This window comes from Rhopalosiphum maidis, chromosome 3, assembly GCF_003676215.2.
Source record: "Rhopalosiphum maidis isolate BTI-1 chromosome 3, ASM367621v3, whole genome shotgun sequence".
Classification (NCBI taxonomy): Eukaryota; Metazoa; Arthropoda; class Insecta; order Hemiptera; family Aphididae; genus Rhopalosiphum; species Rhopalosiphum maidis.
In genome coordinates, this window is record NC_040879.1 from 24,420,882 (window position 1) to 24,446,968 (window position 26,087).

The 26,087-nt window shown below is 27.9% G+C and overlaps 3 protein-coding genes across 3 annotated transcripts; 2 read left to right on the top strand and 1 right to left on the bottom strand.

The window, feature by feature from the left end:
- The first annotated feature begins 6,838 nt into the window (after positions 1–6,838).
- On the top strand, positions 6,839–10,774 carry LOC113557392 (probable protein phosphatase CG10417). The gene is made up of 6 exons (XM_026962880.1): positions 6,839–7,043; positions 8,701–8,959; positions 9,243–9,325; positions 9,729–9,969; positions 10,039–10,259; positions 10,357–10,774. Exons 1-6 carry the CDS (start codon positions 6,933–6,935, stop codon positions 10,510–10,512), a joined length of 1,071 nt encoding a protein of 356 aa, XP_026818681.1. The 5' UTR covers positions 6,839–6,932; the 3' UTR covers positions 10,513–10,774.
- Positions 10,775–14,999: 4,225 nt separating this feature from the next.
- Positions 15,000–16,831, bottom strand: LOC113557861. Its single transcript, XM_026963403.1, has 3 exons — positions 16,825–16,831; positions 15,228–15,466; positions 15,000–15,166 (listed from the first exon to the last, which is right to left on the bottom strand). The coding sequence occupies exons 1-3, from the start codon at positions 16,829–16,831 to the stop codon at positions 15,083–15,085; spliced, it is 330 nt and encodes a 109-aa protein (XP_026819204.1). The 3' UTR covers positions 15,000–15,082.
- A 3,427-nt stretch (positions 16,832–20,258) lies between these two features.
- Positions 20,259–24,468, top strand: LOC113556623 (succinate--CoA ligase [GDP-forming] subunit beta, mitochondrial). Its single transcript, XM_026961687.1, has 10 exons — positions 20,259–20,617; positions 21,777–21,856; positions 21,911–22,043; positions 22,149–22,248; positions 22,355–22,507; positions 22,623–22,803; positions 22,877–23,135; positions 23,207–23,341; positions 23,417–23,545; positions 24,253–24,468. The coding sequence occupies exons 2-10, from the start codon at positions 21,785–21,787 to the stop codon at positions 24,363–24,365; spliced, it is 1,275 nt and encodes a 424-aa protein (XP_026817488.1). The 5' UTR covers positions 20,259–20,617; positions 21,777–21,784; the 3' UTR covers positions 24,366–24,468.
- The last annotated feature ends 1,619 nt before the right edge of the window (positions 24,469–26,087 follow it).

Here is a 26,087-nt window from a genome sequence, read left to right on the forward strand (position 1 = left end):
TTCGTTTAACATTTTAAATTTTTTTATAAACCGTTAACCTGCAGTAAATATAAAAACCCATAAACATAATCGACTCAATTCAAAAATAAAAATACAATTGAGACTTAGAGCATATACAATTTATAAAGTATCTGAATTATATTTTTAATACCTGACATGTCATTTGAGTTACAATCAAAAAAATATCATAGGAATTATAATGGGAAAACATTATTATAATAATGTACTTTATACATATATTTATTAAATGATAAATAAATTGAACGTCTTAAAAATCGATAAAATTCATTAAAGATATAAACGTCATTCACGTTCACGTTCTATTTGAAAAAACGAATGGTGTTCGCATATCGTTCGCTGTGCGTTCACGAACGACGTTCTTTCTAAACACAGGATTTTCGCACGCAAATTGGAAACACCGTATAAATCATGTTACGTCCCGCATGACCTTGGGATTCTCTAAACACAAAAGCGACCGCCGACGACAACGATCGCCGCCGGTGCTTGCTCAACCCGTCGGCACCGAGATTGATGGCGGGTGTCTCCGTGCAATGTTGGGTTTTTTCAAACGCAGTCGGGCGCCACCGCGTTACCGACGCGATAGGCGAGACGGCGCCTATAAATGCGGGTACGAAACGCAAACCCAGGCCGGGCTAGGCAGTACACGCGCGATATTCAAAAAGGGCCAACAGCTATCACCAACGGTAAATTTTAAACGCGACAAAACAATATAACAGTCCGCTCGGAATCAATACCTAGCCCGCCAAAAACAAGTTGTCTGAAAAATCTATTTAAAAAAAAATTTAAGACTACAATTGGTTTTTATTGTATCTTATATAAAAATTTAAAATTATAACATACATAAATATCAAATTTATTAATATTTTATCCCTGCTATGTTTTCTACCAAAATATATCTATAGGTATGTATTGCAAAATTTACCCACTCCCGTAGTTTAATGGTTACTGGAGGATAAAACTTCTAAAACTATTTAAATTCTTCATACTTCATAGTTTCATCTTTTATCGGCTATAGTTGCGAGTTTAATAATACAAAAATTGATCCATTATTCAAATCAAATATTTAAATATTACAAAATTTGATTTTTAAATTTTGAATACATATTTTGAATTTTATAATGTTAATAATATTTAACTAAAAAAAAATAATTCAAACATGTATAAATGTCATTTTTAAGTAAGTTTCATGACGAATTGCTTCAAAAAAATATTATATACTCAGCAGTTTCTCAACCTGGGGGTTACGTAGGTCAAAAATAATAAAACACCGATTCACAAAATGAATCTTTTCATTCAACATTTTTTATTGAACAAAAAAACAATGGTCTACACTTCTACAATATCAGTACCTAATATACATTTTATATTATGGACTCGTCAGTTACCTGTTCGTTCCTTATAAGTACATTGCGATTTTATTTTTGTGTACAAGTCATATGCAAATATTTTTACCTAAATCGATACCATAACCAATTTCTTTGTTTGAAATTAGACTTCTTAAAACTCGTTTTATGGTTTAGAAACAAATCATAAGTACACATATCTTTAAATAAAATAACATTATAAGTACTTAAATAAGAGAGTTCACTAAAATAAGATGCTTTAACTTGATAAAAAAAATAATGTCATCATAATTCATAAAATAATATTATTAGGTGATTTTTTTAAAATAGTATATTGTTGAAAAATATATCAACATATTATACAATAAAAGAAACATTAATTGAATGTGGAAACTAAGATGCGATAATCTTGGAAAAAAATATTTTTATTTGATAAATATATGTTAAATATATTGCATTCTTTCTTTATTTTAGAAAACTTAAACATTTTTTTTTTTTGTTAGCATATTTGAGTCGGACACAATAATATCTTGCTCACCCGCAAAATTTAAGGGTGATAAAAGCCATCCTTCCTCGCCATAATTTCACTGCTTGACGTGATGTAAATAAAATACAGATATAATTAAGCACACCGCACACAGTTATCATTTATATTGTCTGGTAGCAAAAGAATTATAAAAACGTACAAACATTAGTATTGTTATTTTTTATTCTTGAAACACATGTAAAACTATGAACGTTCACCCTTAAACGTACCCGCTACGAACTACACTGCAAGATCATCGTGATTTATATACAGCTCGCGTAGATTTAGTACCAATTATTGATCCACCTGAAAACGCCATATATGCGGCTAATTTACCTACATCATTATAATTATTTAATACCGAACAATAAAATGTAGATCACTGAATAGTTCAAAACAATTTGCTCAAAATAGTTGGTCGAAGTTTTAATTTTTTTATAACCAATCAAAATTTGTATCTCATATTAATCATTTAAAATCATGCATTGCGTTTGTTAGTGACGCTTAGTAATATATTATAATCTGCATAATTTTAAATATGTATATTAGGCTGCAAAAATACCTTATATAAGATTACTACCTACATATTATGTTAACGCAATTATATTATCAATCATCTGTTGCTATAGAGGAATCTTTATGAAAATTAAAAAATAATAACGGGAGCGTGATCTGAATGTTATATTTGTCCTAAACACATAAAAATGTACATGTTTCGAGATCCCATAACTAAGCGCATACTTATCAAACAGTTAAACAGCTTCTAATTTTAAAAATAAAATAAAATATTCAAATAAATGTACACAAAGTATATTATTTAAGTTAGTACCTAAATACATTACGTAGCTATAATTTACGCAGTTGCGCGTACATGAATGAATATTATTATTTATTAGTGGTGCTGGTATCGTGGTGGCTGCTGGCCGGTGGGATGGCCAACGATGACTCAGGGTTATTGATACGTATCGGCTACTTTGTAGTAATAGTACTTGACTATACAAATATACAATATTGATGGTTAGAAGTCAAATTGATAATTGATTTTGAAAAATCATTTCACATTTTTAATATTTTTTAATAAAAAAAAAAATAGAGAAATTTAAGTGACATCGGTGTAAAAAATGGTTTTTGTAATGTTATTCCGAAATTTCGAAATCGATATTTTATACCAATTCTTACGACATTGTATAAGTGTTTAATAATATTATAGCTTTTATAAAAGAATCGCTTACCGGCTGATGGTCTAACCAATAATCATCAATATATAGCTGACATAGCCTCTTTCCATGTACGTAATAGAACTGAAATTTATGATAATGTATTAATTATACACACTTATATTATGCATACGCTGTTACTACAATATCCACGCCTATAAGCCTAATATTATTATAATTCGTTAATAATTCGGGGTGAACGAACCCGTCGCTTCTGCAGTGACACACGTATCCAACTGGATCGGTTGATTTCGCCACGTGTATAATAATTTACCTAATAATATTCTACTTAATATATTCCACTCCAACGGAGCTTACACGGAAAGCGTTCGACGTTTACGTAATAATATATATTATATTATAATTTATCGTAATGAATTGTGTGATGCAACAAGGAATTTTAATTACGTCTAGAGCGGTTTTTCGGTGTTCTCCGAACGCATAATATTATTATTATTACTATCATCATAGATAATATAACCGATAACGAAATGTAAAATATTATTATGCTAACGAGAACGACTGACGGGGGTCACATTCCGAATTCCCAGTTTATTGAACATATTTTAATGAAGTACAATATAGAAATAACACAAGGTAGGCCTGAAACCTCATACGAGCGTCGTGTTAAATTATAATATATTATCATGTACAGGTATAATAGGTATACCGTATGCTTTCATCGAGCGTCAGTCGAGAAGAGGAGGAGATAAGTGCGTAAAGACGTTTCTGCGTGTCCGGTAAACGCCGCGGTGCACTTACTCTCTCACTCTTTAATACCGTCTCGCCGTCTCTTTGCCGCGAACGAAAGCGATGCGCAGGCGCGCAGCACAGAATTTTCAGTGTTAGAGTCGTTTCTAATCTATCGATAGCTTATAGCTTATCACTATTAATATATATTTATATATACCATAGGCGTGTGCAGTATTTTGCTTCTGGTACAGCACACATTTTTAACCGACCCGAAAAAACAATAATAATAGCCGACTTTAAGTATTTCCCCCATTGTGGTGTGGGTAAATCTATGTAGTAAAAGGCCCGTGAGGTAAAAATAATGTATACTCGTGTAATACAATAGAATATCAAGAGATTGTATGATAGAGTGAAATTTCATTTAGTGTATTAACATAGGTATATCAGTGGCGTACTCGTTTTTGGAAATATGCCGTAAATATTGTGTAATTTAATTACAAGGTGTTGGGCGACGTAGTCTCTCACAATACCATAAATAATCTATAATAATATATAAAATCTTAATGACCCAAATCGAGGTAAATTTTTATCAGTGGACATAGTATTTACTTATGCAACTTCATTTTCCTTTTCATTACTACACATAAATTTACGTATAACGTATTATTACTACAGCCTACAGGTTAGTTAAAAATGTTATTTTATTTATAAATAAGTGGCGGGCACCTACAGAGTAAATAGAGTAGTACATGTTTGTATCCTCGTCAAACGTGTGCAGATACGTGCATCAGTAAAAATCCACTTTCTTAGAATTCATTGTTATAAATACTCGTAGTTATATTTTATTTGATTAACAGTCAAGGCCATGTATTGATTCCGCCGGCTGTTGATCCTACCAGTTACTGTTTATAATATATACACATCGATTCCGCTGAACATTGATTCTGTCAGATGATGTTCATATAAAGTACCTATCGATTCCACCGAGTCTTAAAAAATTATTCCGATTAAAAATAGTAAAAAATGTATTTATTTTTTTATTTATTTTTACTATGAATTTAGGTTAACTAAAAAAGTTGATAGTTTTTGAAATAATAAATGGCCCGTCGTTCACGATAAAAAAAAACGACACTGTATATTAATATTTAAAGAAAAAAATATTTACCACCAACGTAGTGCGTAAAACAAAATAATAGAGTATATGTATACTTGTTCTGATAACTTTCCCACTCGTTTAAATTTAGACTTTTCTTCATATTACTTCTTATCTAGTCAATATGATCTAGTGAGGTCAGAATATCTAGTTTACATAGTGCTGAATTTGTATTAGGTACGTGTTACATAATATGCATTAATTTCTTAATTAAAATTGTTATAATACATTTTTCTATAATTTCTATCTAACCAAATTTCTATTCAATTAAACCTATACATTTTTTATTAATTTTAATTTAAACGAAATCCGTGGATGGATATTATGAGTTTATGATCAGTATCCGGAGGATTATATTTTCTAATAAAAATTATTTTTTTTTAATTTAAAAAATAACACTCAATGAAACCAATAGGTACTTATTATGAACAGTATCTAGCAGCAGGGTCAGGATCTATGGGGGAAGACTGGGAAATTTTCCCGAAAGTGTGGATTAGAGGACTGAGTTATAAGAAAGCGTTAATGTTATACTTTGTCCCAGTTAAAAAGTTTACTATATTCGCCACTGTCAAGAAGGAATCACACGAATTGCATCTAGACGATATTTAATCAGCACTATACAAATTGCGTCCCAACATAGAAACATTATTTCCCTTCCCGTTGTATACTAACTTAGGATTGTTGGCAACATCATTTTACTAAAATTGATACAATATCGTAAAGTTAAGTTAAATAATGAAATAAAATAAAGGTTTTATATTGAAATAGAACTGCAGAAGTACAGGATAAAATCAATGTATATATTTATAAGAATCTAATCTACAGTACGAACACAATTCTTGTATCCGTTTATCAGATTAGACAGCCGTAGATATTACGTACAGTGGCCGGAGGCATCAATAAAAGCCGTATTTTCTAAATAAGGTAATTTCAGTAGAATCAATAAATTCCCAACCATCGACATTGATTAAATGTATATTTTTGTTTAATTTCAATTTCAATATTATTCCGTGATATTAAATTATTAAATTTTTAAGTACTACTAATCCAAAATAAATTCTCAAGTATATCGAAAGCACCTATATCACTACATCCGTTTTAATGTCTGTGCACATATATACTTATAGATATAAACATCATATATGTGACACGGATATTTTATTATCCACCATTATAATAAAACACAATATTACATAATAATAATAATATTATACACACGCACCATAACCAGTTCTAATCTCCTGCAGCTGTTATTGGTGATCCCGAATTCCCACAGTTTTGAATAGAACCGGTTTTTTCCATGTCTTTAAATTATTTTGACGTCGGTGTTCCGTGTTTATATACTATAGGCAACGGACTTAGAATAAATAATGAACGGTACAGGTATGGCTATAATGTAAATACCGTATTCTCTCGAAAATCAGAAAAAAAACAATGATATACGACTCGGCCCTATTGCGTAACCCAACGAAATAGGCGTAGGTATAAATGTATAATATATGTATATTATATTTTTATGATAATTTATCAGATTAGTGTTTTTAAAGAATCGATTAAGACCTCTCACAACCTTTCGTAATAAGTGATATTATAACAAGCAATATAAAATCGTTTGTCCTTTATAAACGTAATTTTCGATATTCCTGTAATTCTATATCGATACAACGAAAACGTGAATTATCGATGTTTTCAAAATATTATCTATATAGTAGATGCCTACACCTCTAATGTTGACCGTTGCACTTACCTGGACCGACTGCACCATAATATCCCCTCTGGCAGTCTTGCCCATCTCATTACCGGATAAAAATTCAGCTGGCCGCATCGCGATCGTCGCCATGATTTCAGTTGTTGTCATTCAATACAGGGTGACTAACGTTCGTACGGACCGTACGCCTCACACCCACATACTGTTATTATCGTTATTATTATTATTGTACAATTTAACAATATTGTTTGTATCCACATATTTTACGGTCATGGGTACTTACTTGGACAATCCGGTTACCGAAAAAGTCTCAGAAGACATGGAAGACGACATGTTGGTGTGTGGGGTCAGTTCTATGCAGGGTTGGCGTGTCCGACAAGAAGTAATATTATATATTATACCTAGCACAGTTCATATATATTAATTACTAATTAATTATTATTGTATATATTATTTAAAAATTAGCAAAAATTAGTGATGTTTGGTGGGAAAATGAAAAGGGTCGGTTTCCCAAATTTTCTCATTAGTCATCATTACGTTGAATTTTTACTATAATATTATGATATTAGTAACGTATATTAAACATTGGAAAAACTAGACTTTTTTTAACCCATTTAATAACACCAATTATTATCATTATTTTTATTGGTTACGATTTTTTTCTTACTTGGATCATCTGACCGAGTTTTAATATAATGTTACGGACTCGCAAAAAAATAGATGCATTACGCAAGAATTCGCAGGTTGGAAAATATACGAGTACTCAAAACCAATACCAAAATTTGTACGCCCGCATCCTCACTTACAATTTTTATCTTTGAGTGTACTTTCCAACCTGCGGATGCCAGCATAAATCATAATGCATCTGCAAAAATTTCACCAAAACGTATTACTTAAGACGTAAGTATGTTAATTCGGCGATACTTAGTAAATAGTAATTACAATCAGAATCAGAAATTTAATTTAAAACCGAATGAATCTTAAGTATCAAAGATTTATATTAAAAGCTTATCACAATAGATATGAAATTCAAATAATGATTAATATTATAATAATTATCAATAGCAAATAATTAATTTCAGAAACTATCCAATATTTCAAATAATAATAATAATATTATTATAAAAGCAACATAGGAAATGGGGTATGGAGGGAGACATTATTATATATTAGGAAGTCCGAAATACAACTTGTTCAGATATATCATAGTCATTGCGAGTTCTAAGCACCATCACTCTAGTCTTTAGACTACAGTGAAACATTTCATCTCGGACACCCCTCTGAATAAATAATGTGCTTTAAAAGCGGACATATTCCCAAGCGTAAATATCCGTTGGAAAGTGCTCCTCCTAATAATTTTAATTTATAGTGATATCTGCTATGAAAAAGCTTTACTGTATATATTATTACTGTTGTAATACATCTGTTTTATGTCTTCTCAACACTTGATCTTTTGTTACATTTTCAAATATTATCGCTTTAATTATCTTTATATTTAATCTTTATTTCCTATAAACCACACACATTAGTTTGATAATTGATCGGTATACGGCAATATAAATAAAAGACTGGGTTTCTGAAAAAATTTAAGACTCCCGAATTCATTACTTTTATTAACATATTTGTATTTAGTTGGCTTAGTAAATATGTCTTACGTATAGTATTTTTATTTAACCAAAAAATTGTGATGTACTGATATTATATCAAAACCATTTTGTACTACAAACAATTTTTTATAACTATCTTTGATACATTCGTTTTTAATTGTATTATTAAGAACACTAAAATACCTATTACATGTTATTCAAAATAAAATATTCGAATATCAAATAGATAGTGTATTACTTGAGTAATTATGTAAATATGTATAATATTATTAAATACTTTTAAGTGAAATATATAATTTATTATTTATGGTTCCGTAAATCATTACGATTGTTAAGAGCAATGCATCACAATTAAATACCTATATTATTACGAGTACCTTTATATGTCGACAATATAACATGTTCGTTATTATTATATTATTCTCGTTTAAGGATGCACATTTTAGTATACTTGACTTCGACGAAAACATGTCGCTTTTTGGAGTGTTTGACGGACACGGTGGTGCTGAAGTCGCTAGGTTAGCAGTTGAACAGTTACCCGACATGATAAAAAACCAATATTTTAACGTCGGCGATTACGAAAATGCTCTAAAAAACGCATATTTGGATTTCGACGCATATTTGCGTTCCAAGACTGCTTTAAATAGAATGAAACTTCTAGTACAGCAATATGATACAACGAATACAAATGGTATGTTTACAAAATATATACAAGTAATGTATATAGCTGAATATTGACTTAATATATTTAAACAACGATTATCTCCGCTTTGCTTGCAGTATGGCAAAAAAATAAACCAGCAAAAATCAATCATATTATTCTTTTTTTAAATAATTAAAATTAGAACACTCATTATATACATTTAGAACTACTCTTCTAACCCTAACCTTAACCATATTATTTAACAAATAGATTCATGCATATTGATTATTAAATAATCTTTACACTTATTACATATTTTTCTTGTTTATAGACGATAATGACGATGACAGTACCGAAGACGACAACGATGATGATGACGATGATAATGACGATAAAGAAGACATTAACAAAATGGTAGGTGACTAGTATAAAATTGTGAATGTTACTAACAATTTATTTTGTATAATCAGATTATATCTATATGTGGTACGTATAGGATATTACACTAGTTTAGGAATTATTTTCATTTAGTTTATTTATCTGTTTGAAACCAAACCAATTATGGTATATTATTTATTTTTGAAAAACATTTATTTATATAGACTACATTTAATCTTTATTGGGATTATTATTTCAACTATACAATATACTTGCTTACAATTTATTACATGCTTAACTATAGTAGATAAATTATCAAATAAACAATTTTTATTTTAGTATAGTATAGCAATAAGTTTAATTAAATTATGTATTTGTTACAATTTTTGCTTTAAAATTGTATTTTTTGATTTACAGTATTGATTTTTTGTTTTTACAGTATGGTTTTTACAGTGGTAGCACCGCAGTCGTGGCTTTATTAGTGGACAAGAAAAAGCTCTATGTGGCTAACATCGGGGATTCCAGATGCGTTGTTGCTGTTCACGGTACTAAAGCCGTTGATATGTCAAAAGACCACAAGCCTAGAGACGAACCAGAGTTATCGAGAATTCGTGCGGCTGGAGCAAGAGTTACATTCGACGGACGAATCAATCGTGATCTTAATTTGTCTCGAGCTTTCGGTAACAGTTAAAATTGTACATTTCACTAACGAATCGATAAAATGTTTGTGTTCAATCACCACTTAATAGGTGATCACATGTATAAGCAGAACACTAAGCTTCCAATGACGGAGCAAGTTATCATCGCTCTACCTGACGTACAGGCGAGAGTATTAAATGCATACGATGGTGATTTTATCGTGTTGGGTTGTGATGGAATATGGGACTCGTTAAGTAGTCAATCTACCGTGGATTTGATTTCAAATCACATCCACGAACCCAATATAAAACTGTCGTCGATTTGCGAAAAAGTAAAGATAACATAATTTTATATATTATAAACGATTTTATGGTGTATCGTAACAAATTATCGATGCAATTTGATTAACAATCAACCGTTTGTTTTAGTTACTCAGCAAATGTTTCTCGGCTGAACGCCGCCCAAAAGGTGTCGATAACATGACATGTATTATCGTGAAATTAAAACACGAAAAACAGCCACGGTCAAACCAAAAGGTCATTGATCCGATCGGCTGCAAAATTGATGCTCTCAAACTGGATTGAATTTACAACAATAATGGTTATTATCGATATCCATTATAATATATATTTTGTAAAGCATATTTTTATTTTGTACACAAAGTCAAGCGAATTATAAAATGGATTGGCGTATTGTACCTATTTTATTATTCAATTGAAGAGTATCACAGCATTTACATTACACTTATTATTGATAATGCGTCCATGAAATTACTTTTAAATCTTTGGGTCATCAATTAGATATTTAGTTCATATTATACATTAGTTATGGGGAAAATCAGGTTTTGGGAAGGTGTGGTATTTATTGTGGTATTTTTTTTTGTTTCAATAAAAAAAAAAAAAAAATTAGAAGAAATTGTTGTTTGTTTTGTACATATATGCCTACTATTTCTGTAACTACGATTAATAATAAGTGTGCACCTACCATAGACCGACCGATTTATATGTGTACGTGTACCTAACCTGTGATCGGGATCAATTCGAACTACTCATTACGTCATTTAATTATTGGTAAGTAAGTTGCGTCCGGGTCAAAAAGGTTATATTTTTATAATTATTTTCATTACCTTCATATTTAGCTATCTTATTTCGGATGCAGGTATTATAAATGAAAAAAAAAGAACAGTACATAGTACATTAAAAAACAAATAAGTGTTTAGTTATGTCTTATACTCTTATCTGTCTAAAACAGATATTTAAAAATATCGAAAATATTATTTTTATTTTTGAGTGCAAATTTAACATAATTAAAATGTCTTTAAAAACAGATTGTTCGTAAATAATAAAAATTCAACAGACTGTAAATTTTCCAATTTTGTAATTAAAAAGAACTTTTTATGTATAAATTGTTTTAAAAAAACACTCTATATGAATATGTAAAAAAAAAGTAAGTTGTTCGCGTATGCTCGTATTGAAATGGTTAAAAATTTGACATTTATCTGAAAATGTGTAATTAAGTACTCTCTTTCATTCATTGAAAACCCCATTTCAATACAATATCATTCAACCGAAATATTTAGTCCTCCAAGCGTGAACACACTATATAAGTATTTTGTAGATACATCCAATCAATAATACAAAATCATTTATTTTGTAAATTCATTATAATATTGTTTTACATAATTATTCCTTTTTTTGTTTGATTATACATTTTATAAATCTAGGTACTAAGAAATCAATAATAATTAACGATTTTCATAATACGATTACCTTGATAATATGACGACAGGTACAGTTGACTTAGGTCCTAGAAATTAAATTAAATTGTTACCTGCAAAATTTACTACCTGCAAAATATAGGTTCCTCTTTTGGGTCTACATTTGTATGTAGCTGTCGGGATTGTCAATGAAAATGTGATGATAATCAGTAAGTTATTTATGTACTTACAACTTTAAAAACGGGCTACAATAAATAAATTTCCTGGTTACATTATGTTAGAATATAATCACTTACATAAATAAATATAAATTTAATAATGAATAGCATTTCTTGCTTAAAATATGATATTACTAATAATAACGGCCCTGCTTGCAACAGCCATGATTTTTGTGGGGATAAATAGCGTATAGACTGTCGTGGATCAAATGTTGTGAAGTTAAATTTAATAATTGCTTAATCCAATTTAAATTGAATTGGTTGTTTATTTTAATAAATCGGAAGTTAATATTTAAAAGTGCAATAATGTGAGGCGTGAAAATAATGTGGAACAAACGGCTACAGTACATCTAAGATTCCGTGATGTGAACTTCCTTATACTTATATTTATATATCTATACTCTATAGTCTATACCAGAAGTCTATAATTTGGCCACGGTATCACTGTTGCATTTCTTGAAAGCTGTTATTTTCGTAAAATTTAATAAATTAATCATATATACAGTTCGCTTTATGGTGAGCCATTATAATTATATATATCCTAACCGAGTATTTGAATATATTATATTAATACGTTATTACCTATAATAATTGGTTTAAATTCCACACCTATCATAACAAGTTTCGTATTTCGTAGTTCTGCAAGGTTTCGTATAAAACAACATATTTTCTGCCAAGTTATTAAAATTGAGAATCCATTACAAATAATTAACATGCATACAATACGGCTTATAATTATCAATGTAAAAATAAAATAATAAAAAAAACTTTCTATTTGTAATTTGTATTAAATATAATAAACATGGTAGAACAAAAATCTAACTTACCTTTAGGTAATTAAAATATTGGAGATCATGTAAATTATATACGTTTCGAGGCTTAATCGATTGACGCGCGGTGAAATCTCGATAATAGAGATATTATTCCGGGGCTGTGTACGAGTTGATTCCCGGATCATTATATTATAATTTTCCATTATAGTTCTACCACTAATCACTCGGATTCGGATGAAAAAAAAAAGTATGATCCCTAATATCATTACAGAAAATGAAGCTGTGGACTTGCCAATAATATTTGTTTAACTAATTAGTGTAAAATGTTTTATTTATCAATGGCTTGTCCACTATGGGTGTTCATCGTGGGATTATAAATATAACCACCAATAAAATACTGGATAAATTGGCAAAAAAAAAAACACAAAAAAATTGATTTAATAATATAATACAAATAATTGTTAATATTACATTGTTATAAATAAAGTACCAATTTACCTTAATTTAAAAAAAATTTTATTGGGCATAACTATAAATTATATTTTAATGATTACTAGTAGTGCATATAAGAAAATCAAACACATCTCCCCATGACAAAATCATTTGACCACCACTGTATTATTCCGAGCGTATTACCGATCGGCACGCCGTTACAAAATTTTGGCTAGATGAATACCTGGTACCTGTCTTAATACTACATTTTTATTTTCAACCTAATCCATTTGCGATTTATGAATACCTGAAAACTACTGACTAATGATTATTTGTATATTAAATGTGTATTATATATGCCTATTCATATAACGATAAAAAATAAAATATAATTTCATAGCTATTTTTGCTATACTTTATACTCGACCCGTTTAAAATAACACATGATTTAATTGTAAACTAATTTTTCTTATTCTATGACCTACAAAAATAAAACATGTGTCATGTATTTATACAAATAAATTTATCAATAATAATTTAATATCACCAGTCACGTATGACTAATGTCTGTTGCCGTTGATAAATTTTTATTGATATTATTATTTTGAATAATATAGAGTGATAACTGATTTTATAATACGTGATTTTTGTTTTGTTTGTGTACAATATAAATAGCCGAAAAAATATTTGATTTTCAACTTTGTTTTGAACATAAAATTAGATCTAGTATGTACTTTATCGAGACAAAAATTTTCAGTACTTTGTTTAATGATTGGAAAAAATAAAACAAAAAATTAAGGAAAAGAGGGAATCTTTAAAACTCTTATGTATATTATTAATTAGACGAAATTAAATTTTCAAAATATGCAGATTGATTTTAAGATTTTACCTACCTATTTATACCATAAACTTATTAACATATCATGAAATATACTTGGCTGATAGACCGTTTCCGCTTAGAATCGTTTTTCATATACTTACTATATTACTATACTGATATAATATATCATTGAATTTAAATTTAACACACTCTAATAGTGACCCACTCAACACCTAATTTACAGCACAGCGATATCTACTTGCCTAACCTTTTGTTTTTAAATATTCACCAGCTATTTGTTTTGTAATAAGAATAACATTATTAATCAACTAACCTCTTAATCAATAACAAATATAATAATAAATAATTAAATCATTATAATTTGAACAATGTATTTTATAGACATGGTTAAATGCGATTAGCCTTCGCCATTTTATCATATTACAATGTTTTCTCTTTCTGACCCATGCGCACCATACCTAACAAATTTATGTTCAGCAGAACCACCCTAGTGTTGTTAGTTATAAAATTAGAGTAAATACAGCTGTTATAAAAACGTAAAAATTAAAAACATTAATAAGTGTTACGTTGACTTTTTTCCATAATTTATTTAAATTTTAAAGTATGGTTTATTTTTTTTTATATGAGCATTTTTAAATAGTAATATTTTTCATACTAATAATTCCCAAAGGCCATAAATATATAAATAGTTTTCAGTATTCATGTATGGTGCATACATCATAACAGTTCACGTTTAATTTTCACAGACACTTCATTCATGCATCACTGAAGTAAATGTTACACCAAGTTACATTGTTTTTCGCTAAAAGTGTATAAATATGATTATAAGACTTCTGATTATATATAATATGAATACATCATTATTTTTATTTTAGATTTTTTAATTATTTTTTTTTTTTGTAATTTCATATATTTTTGAAATTTGATGTTTATGTTTTTAAATATAATTAAGATACTATCGCGAAAACACTTAACAGCGGCATTATCTTAACCGTTGTGTACCTTTCGCTTTACAATTATACTTATTTAGTTACACAGAAAAGTTTAATACTTTAAACTAAAATATACAAACACATGCAATCATTACTAGCTGTCTGAGTCTCAGAGCAATGAGTATGTAAGAGAATCGGTCCAATATTAAATGGATTCACTGCAAGATTTACACGTACTAAATTATTCCGTCTGTACCGATACAAAATAGATGTACAGCGTATTATATGTAGAAGATTGTAATTTTTGGGTCGAAATTAGTTCATTCTAAGAAAATAAAAATAAATTAATGATTGTAACTAATAACTATAATCTATAATAAGATCACCTTCAACATTTGAGACAAAATATGTCGCGGTGATCGCATAGCTATTTCCAAACTTAGACGTGTGTCAACAGCCGAGCAGTGGTGACAAACGGTCCTCGAACCAAATATTATTTCCAAAACCGGTTGCCTGGCGTCATCTACCAGTATGTCTGATGTAGAGTGTACGTCAAACAACAACTGTGTACACCACCAGTAAGCGCCACAGTTTATCTGAAATCGGTGATCACGACGTTGGCCGCCTAAATAATGCGTTGAATTTAATTAATAATTCAATATCTCAATATTATAAAAACACGAAAAGATATAGAAATACCTCTATATATGAATTATAATCAAGTGAGTTTAACATAATAAGCGTCCATATGAAATTATACCTAATACGTACATGATATAAATGACGAAAATATAATATACAATTATAAATGTCGCTTATTCGTTTGTCTTTATATCTAATATTTTATAATAAAAATAAAAATTATCATTACATTAAAACAATATAATATAGTTAGGTATATTAGTATATTACTGTTTAAAAAATTAAAATCTATAAAGCTATACATGTAAATATGTGCTGTTAGGCTAACAGTGTTAGTCCGTGCTTGCCGTGATATGTTTATTTTTGTAAATACATATTGTAGTTATTTTAAGAATAGCATAATATTATTGAAAATAGGTACTATTACTATAAACTTATATTTAAAATAGTATTATTATATACTCTATGGAAATATCTATCAAATTTATTTATACTGCAATAACAATATTTACATCATATTATACTAGTGTACTCTTTTATAGTTTTGTTATTCATTAAATACCTACACAACATACTTACTCTTTTTGTACATACGTGGTTTGAAATTTATTTTTTTTACTTATCTAGTATGTCTCTTAAATGTTTTGTGCCTGGGTGCGGGGTGGACCTAGGACTCAAGAGAGAGTTTGAGAGGTAAGGTAACCCATAATTTTTTCTTAATAAAATCAGGCCCCTCAAAATGACAAACTACATAAATATATACGATACTACAATAATCAAAAATGAAATAATATTAAATAATAATAATTTATAAAATGTACACAGCTCAAGAACATTTTTGTAAAAATTGTATTATAAATTTATTAATATATTATGATATAGAAAAACGTGAAGACTGGGTAGTAGGTACATTGAAGTTTGAATATCGGGTACGAAATCGTGGGGCCGGCATACATCAATAAATAATATATCTAAATCGAAAAACACGGGTATAATAAGCAGCGCAACGTACTGATGTCTTAACAAAACATACACCAATACGGCAATACTGTTGTTTATATGAATATAAAAATAAAACATAGATAACGCATAGTGAAAATATTTTGGGAAATATTATCAAGTCTGCTGATGAAAATTTTAAATTTAAAAATACTTTGTTATTTTGGATTAATTTACAAATACATTGAAACATTGTTTTGAAGATTTCTCTAACATTATTAAGAAATCAGAAATTCAAAGAAAATGTCTAAAGAAAACTGAGATGAAAAACTTATTTCTATTAAACATTTATCAAGATTTTATGAAGTTGACATAGATGAAATGGGTATAGAAGTGAAATACCGTTCATTTTGTCTGGTTTACTATATTTTTCATACTCATAACTCACTTAAAAATTAAAATATCGTAAAAAACCAACGAGAGTACACAGATAATATTCTTACCTAAAAGTTTGATAATAGGTCAATTCACTCTAATATCAAAACTAAAAGTACACTATTGAAACTGATGAACGAAAATATACCATGTTGTATGTGCGTATGACGGAGACAACACATGCGGGTGCGACGACGTCCTCTTAAAATTAAATGAAGTATTGAAGTTCATGATATCTTGAGAAGTGGTATCTTAATATCTAAATATTTATATATTTTGTATAAAATATTTTATACATCTTCAAGCCCAAGATCAAGTGTAGCCAGAAAGAAGTTTTAACCGGTTAAAACTTCTCAAAATTTCTCAAAATATATTATCTTCACTTAATTATGACTGAAGACCGGCTATTAAATTTGTCAATATTGAGCATAAAAAGCAACATAGCACAAACAATCAATTTTAATAACGTAAAAGTACATTTGCATTAACGAAAAAGCGCAAAAAATTATTGTCATATTCTTTACTAAACATATACTACCTATATTTTGTTAATTTTAAATATCGATTAAAATTAATAGAAAGTATAACACATTTATTTACATCACTTTAAGATTCCGAGTGGAACGATGCTCATGTAATTTTACGATGGTTTTTACACGTCATATTATTTTACATAGATAATTTTATTTAAATATTAAATAGTTAAAATTAAGTTACTCTACAATTGTTTTATATTTGTTATATTATGAACTATGATAAGTAGTTATAGTCTCAAGCCATTCATATACATTTTAAATTGTCACAATTTCAATATTAAATTTAAATATTAATAAAAATATATAAGCTCTATAATTAATACTTGAAAGTTCAATACAAGATTACACAAAACTGCTCTTAAAGCAATTTCAAGATATAGCCACGATTTTTGTTTTATAAAAGTTTAAAGTTGATAAAATTCGTCAAAAATCACAAAAATTTGAAAATTATAAATATGTAGATATTACTTAAAGTGTGTTTATAAATCAATGCCACGTACTGTGGAATGGTATAAATAGGTTTAAAGTTAAAAATTCTTGAAATTAGTTTAAAAATATTTAAAATTTATGTTTTTTAAGAATATAGGATACCGACATACCGTATACATAAAAAGTAGAGTTTCAAGTCAATACGATTAATATTTTTTATATACCTACCTAAAATAATAAATTACTAAAATTATAATTTTTCGTTTAAATACTAGCACTCTTGTCAAAATTAGAACTTGAAACGTTTACTAAGTCACTATTAGGCAATTAATATAATGTAAAATATGTACTCATTTCAAAAAACTACTAAGAGGATACATCTATATATGACACATGTATTGCCCCGTTTTACAAACGCATTAGATACATGGAAAACTCTGTTCTAATAATAATCCATTTAACTCTCTATGCTTATTATAATGCTGAATTTCTTATGGTTTTTTTTTTTTTTGTTTATATTTATTATATAATTTCAAAGCGAGTTATGAACATTGAACATGTTAACATTTTAAATCGTTTGTGATTTTTTAGATATGAGAACAAAAATTGTTGATATATATAAATATAATAAGTAAAACAAAATTACATATTCCTTATAGCTTGTCTATAACTCGTAACCTAGCTGGTCACAGTAATAATATGAATTCGATTAAATGACGTTGCATACGTTGCATACGAAAAACGATTCTAAGTGGAGATAATCTTCCACCTATATTACTAAATAGTAAATACTAATAACAGTAATAACTTATTACTAATAAGTAATAAGTATATTATATTATTTATTTATATTTTTTATAATTTATTTTTCTATTAGTAATACAATAGGACACTAGGACATAGGCTGAGTTAATTTTTACTAAAACTATAGCATTTATTACATTATTAATTATTATTATAATAAATATCTGTATATCATATGATATATATATATATATATTAACTTTTGAGTCAATACCAACTTGCTATAAAAATAGAACGATGTGAATAAAATAGGTTCATATAAAATTTAAACAATAGCTAGCATATTATAATTAATTTTAATGTTTTGAAAAATTTAATGTGTACCTATAATATATTATTATAATATTGAATAATATGGACGTAAAAATTTCAAATTCCCAAAATTAATTCCTCGATATTACAAAAAAATAATCTATAGTCATTATTCTATAATTCTTTATTTAAAAGGTACTTAATTTCGTTTATATACTATATATTTCAAGTTTGATCAATAAATGCCAAATGCTTAATTTAAAAATAAACTAGGCGAAAACGTTAGCTGTAAAATTGAATATTTTATAATTTTTTAGTTAATATATAATATAAATAATTTTTAGATTCTTGACAAATTTTGTCCATTGTTTAAATGCTTAAAAAAAGCTCCTGCCTTGGTATCTTTAATATTTTAAAATAACTACAACAAAAATGTTTGTAGAATCTTGTATTTAATTTTTAAGTTTTTAACTAGGCATAATTTTTAATTACGTAATAGTTTACAAATAGTCATGATTTTGTGAAATTTGAATTTCATACGCTTATAAACAAAAATTGTGATTATTTTAATATTTTGAACAACGATATTTTGAGGATTGTGTACTAATTCAAGCATCTTAAACTTTGATTGATCTTAAAAATACTTTACTAGCATGTTACAAACAAATTTCAAAATTTTAAACATCCACTAATACCATTAGTTGAAATTTCGAAAGCTTCTGCAGAAGATAAATTAAGTGTTTGTGAAATCACATTCATTTTTTTAAATTTTTGTCAGCAAAATGTATATGTTTTAAATTTTTAAACCTCTAGTATGAGTACTAAACTTTTTTTTACATTTTAACTACAAAAAGTTTACAAATTTTCGTGAATATACGTGCTTCGAAGTGCTATAACTTCAAACGATCATAATTTAAATTATTATACATTTTAGAATCGTCTGTTTTGGACATTATAGTTCGTTTAACTGAACCTAATAGCCAAACATGAGATTAACATACATCTCGGAAGATTTTATAAAAGACCGCTGTGAGAGATAATTAAATTATCAATAGGTATATTTTATAGGCATAATATAGTTTTCATTTGAAATATTTAGATGACACATGAATATTTTATGCACATTGAACAATTTACCGGTAATCTTGTTGGATTGCCACGAAAACGACCGACAGGCAACGTATTTGTAATAAAAACGCATAGTCATCGCGATCGACGTCGGAAATCTATTATAGTGCAATGAGTGCGTACGAATTGCCGTCGATCAGCTGCTATCGTCGCCGCTGGACGATCGTTTCGTAATAATATAACAGCAGCAGTGACGATAGCGAGCGCTGTTGCATTGCTAGTTGGCTACCCATTAAAATTATTATTTTTTTCAAATCGACAACCACGACGACAGTCGAACACTCCGTCACGGGATTTTGGACCCGATAAATTGCTCTGCACTGTGAACAGTCCATCGGGAAAAAGTAAGCTGCGACTACAACACTGGTCGCGCTGTTAACTGCGGTTGAGTAAATGAGAAAAAAAATTCTTGAACCGCTGATAAGATAAGAAGCAAAAAAACACTTACATGCTTATCCGGCTTCCGCATTCAACACATACCTTCGTTTATAGTACACACACTCTTCTGCAATTACTGTGCGATACCGATGTGAACAGGACGAGTGCACTGGCAACACGACGTTATTCACGTTATTCTATAATCCATAAGGCTGATTAGTTGATTTACCAAGGTAAGAATGATAAATTGTTGTTGTCAACATTAAGCCGTCTTTTTGTTTTGTTTTTTTATTTTTTATTCTATTCCCATTAACGATCGAACACCTACCTTCTACCTTCGAGTTTTATCCACAATCAGTCGAGAATAGTTGAACGTTACTACTTTACTAGGCCAATTCTCAAGAAGAGCATCAACGTGTAGCGTTCATTTTGTTACTGTTCTGTTGAGATGCAACAAAGGTCGGTTAGAGTGACGGACTATTTAGACCGATAGTCTCGGATTGTGAAATCCTTTGCAGTACGATACATTTTTCCTGACATTTTCGATAACATTCTTGTATACAAAATACTACACATATTTGTTAGATACGTATTCGGTTTGTGCTGAATCGTATTATGTAACATACATAACATAAATCATTGTTTTTTTAGCTATTTAAATGTTGTTGTAGGTATATCAAAAAAAAAAAAAAAATATGACCTTAAGTTAAAACAGTAACAAATTAATTGCAAGATTTATTTTATAAATAGCTTATCTGTTGGGCTTATTATTCTATGCGCTAAAAAATAATGAAATATATGCATTGCCTAATTATTATTATTATTTTTTTTTTATATTCATTTAAATGGGAATAATCTTCAAAGCATCAAAAGTTATCTAAACCAATGAAATATAAATTTATATAAATTTACATTTCATAGAATTGTATTATTAATAATAATAATTAATATAAACAAAATATATATGACCATTGACCATGGTGATGCACAAATGCTCTTTAATTTTTATATTAGGTTTTTTTTATAGGTAATTGTATATTTTTGTTAATTTAAATATGTAAAATTACTTCAAATTAGAAACGTAACATACAATTTTGGATTTGAGTTATGTGTAATATGAAACAAATTTAGTTTACACCTAATTTTGAATATGCAACTTGATAAAATATATGTAAAAGCATAAAATTTCGGTCTGATAGTGTGTATGAAAAAAATCATAATATTAATTAGATTAATCTATTTAAATAGATTTTGAAAAAATTTAATTTTCATAAGTTAATAGATTTAGTACATATTGGAAAGTATAGTAGCTCACATATATGTTACGTATTTAAACATTTGAGTAGGTATTAATAATAATTTTTTTTGTTTTTTATTTAATGCTTATTACAGACTTAAGGATGTCTCAATTCATGAAACATGTAATTAAATGCAACATTTCACAAACATATCTTCAATATCTTCCATTGAAGGTAAATTAATTTCAAAGCTTTAATTTTAAATATTTATAATATAATTTTTTATAGAACATACAAGCTCGAAATTTAAATTTATTAGAATGTCATAGCAAAGATTTATTGAATAAACATGGAGTCTCTGTTCAAAAGTTTAAAATTGTGGAAAATGCAAATGAAACAAATGATTTACTAAAATCATTTGGTATGTAGTTCAGGAATGATATTTTAAATTGATAATATATATTGTGTAAACAATAAATTCAATATTTGTTTATTTTAAATTGTAATTTTATATTAAATACTTTAGATGTAGATGAATATGTATTAAAAGCTCAAGTATTGGCCGGAGGACGAGGAAAAGGTCATTTTAATAATGGATTCAAAGGGGGTGTTCATGTCACTAAAGAGTAAGCAGTATATTTAATTTAAAAATTTATAACTATTGTATTTAATATTTTGTTGATTAAAAACATTTTTGACTTTAAAATTTCAATTGTTAATTTTTTTTTTTAGGAGAACTAAGATTTATGATTTATTAAAGAATATGTTAGGTTATAAGTTAATCACTAAGCAAACTCCCAAAGATGGAATATTAGTTACCAAAGTTATGGTTGCAGAGTCTGTTGATATTAAAAGAGAAACTTACTTTTGTATTCTAATGGATAGGCAAGTTATAATTATGAAATTTAATTTAATCTAATTTGAAATACATTTTTTCTAAAATATTTATATGAGTATCTCAGATTGATTGTATATTAACTATTGTACTTTCTGCTTACAGAAGTCAAAATGGTCCAGTACTAATTGCTTCTCCAGCTGGAGGAATGGACATTGAAGATGTTGCTGAAAATTCACCTGAATTAATAAAAAAAATTCCCATTGACATATATGAAGGTATTTCCGATAAAGTTGCATTGGATGTAGCCAAATTTTTGGATTTTAAAGAACCATTGGCATCTGTGGTAAATATTATATCATTTTTCCGCTTGTACTTTAATATCAAATATTTACAATTCATTTTACTTTTTTTCACAGGCAGCAAATGAAATCAAAAGATTATGGGAATTCTTTTTGGCTGTTGATGCAGTTCAAATAGAAATTAATCCATTAGTTGAAACATTGGATAATAAAGTTGTTTGCGTTGATGCTAAAATTCAATTTGATGATAATAGTCAGTTCAAACATAAAGAAATATTTGAGTTGGATGAAACAAGTGAATCAGACCCACGTGAAGTAATGGCAAATAAACATAACTTGAATTACATCGGTATGGATGGCAATATTGGATGTTTAGGTAGGATATTTTAATTTTTGGTCACTATAATACAAATAAATAAAAAATATTTATGTATCTTACTGTAATAGTTAATGGAGCCGGTCTAGCAATGGCTACTATGGATATAATTAAATTGCGAGGAGGAGAACCTGCCAACTTTTTGGATGTTGGTGGGAATGTAAATGAAAATCAAGTATATGAAGCATTCAAGCTTTTAACATTAGGTAAATAAATATTAATTACTAAATTACTTATTTATTTTCCGAGGTTGTTGATACTAATTAAAATAATTTTTACAGATTCATCTGTTAAAGCAATTTTGGTTAATGTGTTTGGTGGAATTGTAAATTGTGCAACAATTGCAAAAGGCTTAATAAATGCTTCAAGAAAGTTGGACTTACAAGTACCATTAGTTGTGAGATTGGAAGGTAAGTTTTTAGTTAAATTTTCTTTTTGAGTACAATATCTTTCGACAAATTGTGGATCATGCGTGCAGTACATAAATAATTTATTATTCTTTAATTAGTTAATTTGAATGATATCTAAGTAACTGTTCTTTATTAGTTTCTCTGAATAAATATCCAGTTATGACTGTAATGAATTAGAAGTATTACTTAAATATTACTTAAAAATTATTATCATTTTGTTATTTTTTTTTTTAAAAAGTGCATTAACCTTTTTTGATTTGTATAGTTGTATCATTATAAAGGTTTGATAAATATTGTAAAATACTACTATTAGTTGTGACTAGTGTCTAAACTAATTTATCTGATATTAACTATATCAGAGATTAGTGCAGGGTGGCCACCAGTTTTTGTCGGTGGTGCGTAGATGAGACGGTCTCCACAAAGTCAACAACCTGGTGATTTACCCAACGTGTCTCACGGAACAAAGTCACGCCCATGTGCATAACTTGGCCCGTACCAATCTCATTTTGAATAGACTATATATATTTCATGTAAATTAAATTTCCTCTAATTTTTAGAATTTCAAAAGTTAAATTTACACTATTAAAATTTCAGTCCAGATTTCGAGTGTAGTCATAGAAATATTTAACCAATAGTATAATTAGTTAAATAAATATTGTCAACCTTTACATTAGTGTTCTATATTTAATATGTATTTTTTTTTGCAGGTACAAATGTGTCTGCTGGCAAAAAACTTTTGGAAGAATCTGGATTACTTATTGAATTTGCTTCAGATCTCGATGAAGCAGCCAAAAAGGCTATTTCATCTCTAAAAAAATAAGATTTAAATTGTTAGATGTATTTTGTTAAACATTTTGTGTCAGGCTTTGTATACAATTTTAACTTAAATTGTTGGTTTCAAAAATATATTTTTTACATGAATATTTTATAATTTTAATAAATGATTTGTAAAACCAATTCTATCATTTGTAATAGTTTTACTAAAGATTTAATAAAAAAATTGTCTCCTTATACTTTATTTTCCATTTCCACTAATTGGGAATTATTTGACTGAGATGTTTAATTATAAGTATGATTATATAATAGCAGTGGCAAAGCGCCATAGGAGACAATGAGACAACGTCTATCCACAAAGAAATTAGAACACAGGACAAATAATTTTGTTTTATAAAATATTTACAAATTTTAACGTCATTTATACTATAAAAATGATATATGTTTTAATATTTGTTAAAATTGGTTTTTTGATTTATTAAAATAGATGCGCGCAATACAGCCGTGCGGGTCATTCCAAATATTATATTAAATCAAAGAGACGTTACGATGCAATGTCTCTCAATTATGGTTGTGCGGGTACAGGGAAGAATTTTAATGTAAGTGGGGTTTACTATCTTCGCTATGAGACACGTCTCGCTATTCGGATTTCCTCAATTATCGACATCGCCATCGCGTTGTCACGTCATCGTCCCCTGTAAATCGCTATTACTGATAGCTGATAGGTACCTACGTGTTTCTTAATATTGTTGTTTTCATATTATAGTTTGTCCTCATGGCTGATGATTTATTATATGTCATATTGTCATATTGAATAATGGAATTATTAATTACTCATACAAAAAAAAATGTATTATCGAATAGGTAAAATAAAAAGAGAGGAATTCAAGCGTATTAGTTTTATTTTATTCAATGTCTCCCCAACTAAAAACTGAAGCTGCCACTGTATAATAGTATGTTTCATGTCTAGTGTATGTTCATGTAAATGTATGATTGATTTTAAAGGAAGTCGTTAGATACTTTAAAACCAAATCTGAAATCTTTAACATTAAACTAAATTGACATTAGTATTCTTACAATAAAAAAAATTAGTTTTATGTTTAATACACACCAAAATATTATATAGAATTATGTTGATCAATTAGGTGAAAGTAGAGTACAGACTGACAATAGTTTTTAAGGACTAGTACATAGTCAATAAATTATAAATAGTACTAATAAATGTTTATCTAAGAAAAAATTTAAAAGTAAATAAATCAGCAAAACTTCAAAAAATAAATAATATTTAAGTTCTACAATAAGTCTTTTGGAAATAAAGTTTTTTAATTTCATTGACTACGTTTTAGTATGACAGTAGCTCGTGGCTACATCTTTGAGCCATTTTATGTGGTCGCAAATTTATTATTACCAATATCTTTTAAATCATTTTAAGTTTTTATAACTTATGCACTTTGTTTCACATTATTTTATTTAAATAAGTACTTAGCTACATTTAAATTTTATAAATCTAGTTCAATGTAAACGCTGTTACAAATTTATACAATGCTGTTCAAATTCATTAAAATTTTATTATATTTTAAATAATAGTATCATTTATTTAATTTTGAAATCGTCGACATTGACGTGATTAACTATACCTAACTATTAACTAGTAGTCACACATGCCAACAATATTTATATTTTAGATAATTTTTCAAACTTTAATTTTTAAAATCATCTTTACATGTCCAAATTTGAATTATTTTTTATTTTTAAATAATACCTACCA